Here is a 3,341-nt window from a genome sequence, read left to right as displayed (position 1 = left end):
TACTCCTTTATTTATTTAGTGTAATATCTATAACAATAAAAATATTTATATATAGATATTGCAACATCTACCATTCATTTGTATTACTTTTATTTAAGGGTAATGATGATTGAAAGTGAATGTTAAATAATATTATGACAGTATAGAAAACTCTTACAATGTTGATGTATACATCATTTTCTCTTATTTATTTATATATATATATATATATATGTGTATATATCTTATAAATGGTATTAAATCCTTATGATGATAGAGAATTTCTCAGCATATCTTAGAAAAATCCATATTTTTTATTAATAACCTCTTGACCAATTTTTTAATCGGTAGATTTTAAATTAGATACAATATCATTGTTAGTTGATTGAATTTTACATCTTTGGGTAAGAGATTTCATGGTAATTTACTTAGAGTATAATAATCATAACCATTAATTACATCATGATTTAAATTAATGTGTATTAAGGAGGATACACATTACATTCATGAAAAGGTATATAGTAGATTGCATCGGTACAAAGTCATGTAGCTAAAACTAGAAAATATCTAAAATCATATAATGGGTTGAAAAATATTTCTTTTTTAAAATAAATCAACTTCAAATTTCATTTTCTTGCAAAAATATTTTTCTAAATTAAATCAAATTCAATACATACATTTTTCCTCTTATTTTATTCCGAAGGATATTAAATACTCTACTATATTATCAAATTATTTCACATAATAAGATTTTTCTTCTTCTTTTGACCAATTGAAATCATAACGACAGAAAAGGTATGCAAAACATAGGCTAAATCATTGCTTATAAATTTTCTTACCTCTTTGTCACAGAAACCATAGAGAATTCTCTCCTTGTACCTGTTTATTTGAAGTAGAAAAAACCTCAAATTTCTTAGAAAGAAGAGAAAGATGGGTGCTGAAACTATTGAACATAGTCCAATACACATAATGTTCTTCCCCTTCATGGGTCATGGCCATATGATACCTTTGGTTGACATGGCCAAGCTATTTGCATCAAAAGGGGTCAAGACAACCATTCTCACCACACCCCTAAATGCACCTTTCATCTTCAAAACAATTGAAAAATCAAAATCCCATTCCAACATAAATATCCAAACCATTAAGTTCCCTTGTGTAGAAGCAGGTTTACCTGATGGTTGTGAAAATGTTGACTCAATTCCTTCACCCGAACTTGTTCCAGTCTTCTTTAAGAGCACTGAATTGTTGCAGGAGGGATTTGAGCAACAACTGAGTCTGCAACATCCAGATTGTGTTGTTTCTGATATGTTCTTTACATGGACATCTGATTCTTCTGCGAAATTCAACATTCCGAGGATTGTGTTCCATGGGATTAGTTTATTCTCCATGTGTGTATCTATATGCATGGCAATCTACAAACCTTATGAGAATGTTTCTTCTGATTCAGAATCATTTGTCGTTCCTAATCTTCCTGGCGAGATTAAAATGACAAGGATTCAGGTAATGGATTACTTCAAGATTGCTGAATGGATAGAAAGAATGAAAAAAATCGGGGAATCGGAAGAGAAGAGCTACGGGATTCTTGTTAACAGCTTTTATGAACTTGAGAGGGACTACATTGATTATTTTAGGAAGGTATTAGGAAAAAGAGCATGGCAAATAGGCCCTTTGTCTCTTTGCAACATTGATGAGGAACAAAAGAAATATAGAGGAAAAGAAGTATCTATTGATGAGCATGAGTGGCAAAAATGGCTTGACACAAAGGAAACAAATTCAGTTGTTTATGTATCCTTCGGAAGTGTTGTAAAATTCTCTGATTCTCAGCTAAGAGAAATTGCAATAGGACTTGAGGCTTCAGGGCAACAATTTATTTGGGTTGTGAAGAAAAGCAAAAACGATGGAGAAGAATGGTTACCTGAAGGATTTGAGAAAAAAATTGAAGGTAAGGGACTAATTATAAGAGGTTGGGCACCTCAAGTTTTGATTCTTGAACATGAAGCAATTGGAGCATTTATGACTCATTGTGGATGGAATTCAACTTTGGAAGGAGTGGCGGCTGGGGTACCCTTCATCACATGGCCTGTGTCTGCAGAGCAATTTTACAATGAGAAGTTAGTGGTTGATATCCTTAAGATTGGGGTACCTGTTGGTGTTAAAAAATGGTGTTTATTTTCGGAGATTGATCAGAGTATTCAATGGGAAGCAATAGAGAAAACTGTGAGAAAGATATTAGCAAAGGACGAAGAAGCAGAGGAAAAGAGGAACAAAGCAAAGGAGTTGTCAAGATTGGCTAGAAAGGCTGTGGAAGAAGGAGGATCTTCTGACTTAGATTTGGATTCTTTTATTGCTGAATTGGGTTCACTACGTGGATAATGCAGTCTGACTAGAACATGCTTAGTTTGATTCATGTCTTATTGAAGTTGTAGTAGAGAGTCATAAACATTTATCCAATAAAATAAGAAATATAGTGTGATAGAAACTCACATATGAACGAAAAATATTTGTTGAATGATGTATCTTTATTTTGACCATAATGCAAGTCTCTTTTTTTCATTTTTATGTTGATTATTTTGTCTAAGGATTGTCACATAGTAGTCATTTTTACCATCACTACAAAAGGTGAATATCAACCTAAGGGTAAAAATTTTTGTCATGTAACATTGAATTGATGAGTTTAAATTGGGGGTGCGATATGACCTGATCATAATTAAATCTAAATAGGGGTGGATCTCATTAGGTCTAGGACCGATTTCAAAAATTACATCATGTCAATATTTAGGGTTGGGTAGGGTATAATCATGACCCGTCCAACTCTAATTTTTCATGATGTATACGTGGTTAACAATATATATACATATATCATTTTATATGTCAAATTACATATCCATAATAATAAGTAATTATTGAGAAGACTTTATCTAAAATATATATGTATTATATTTAATCGGGTCTAAAGTCAGCTTCGAGTTTAAAGGATGACCTGATCAAAATTTAGGGTCGTATTGGTTTCGGGTCTAAGATTGAGTCCAAATTCAAAAAAAATGACACGACCAAAGGGCTGAGTAAGAGACAACATGCCACATGCTCACCCTTAATTTAAATCCTAGAATCAAGTTCTTCGTGTGAGAATCAAACTTCATAATCTATCTTATTCAAACTCCATTATGTGGTAACCTGGATCATTATTGTTTACTCAGACGTTATAATGAAAGATGATGGGAAAGAGTTTAAGGACAATTCGGAGATTTTGAACATCGGTCCATATCTAGTAATATAGCTAACTAAAAAGAACTTTTATCAATAGATTCATTGGTTTTAATTCGCGTGGCGACACTAATAATAAAATATAATTATACAGTTGC

At 32.2% G+C, this 3,341-nt stretch overlaps 1 protein-coding gene across 1 annotated transcript; it reads left to right on the top strand.

Moving 5' to 3' along the window:
- LOC109331035 (scopoletin glucosyltransferase-like) lies at positions 856-2,404 on the top strand. The gene has a single exon (XM_019565318.1). It carries the CDS (start codon positions 910-912, stop codon positions 2,350-2,352), a length of 1,443 nt encoding a protein of 480 aa, XP_019420863.1. The 5' UTR covers positions 856-909; the 3' UTR covers positions 2,353-2,404.

This window comes from Lupinus angustifolius, chromosome LG17 (genome assembly GCF_001865875.1).
Source record: "Lupinus angustifolius cultivar Tanjil chromosome LG17, LupAngTanjil_v1.0, whole genome shotgun sequence".
Classification (NCBI taxonomy): Eukaryota; Viridiplantae; Streptophyta; class Magnoliopsida; order Fabales; family Fabaceae; genus Lupinus; species Lupinus angustifolius.
This window is presented reverse-complemented; position numbering and strand designations above follow the sequence as displayed.

What these genes read in the sequence shown, in the direction of transcription:
- LOC109331035 (XM_019565318.1), top strand. Translation starts at nt 910, where the DNA reads ATGGGTGCTGAAACTATTGAACATAGTCCAATACACATAATGTTCTTC.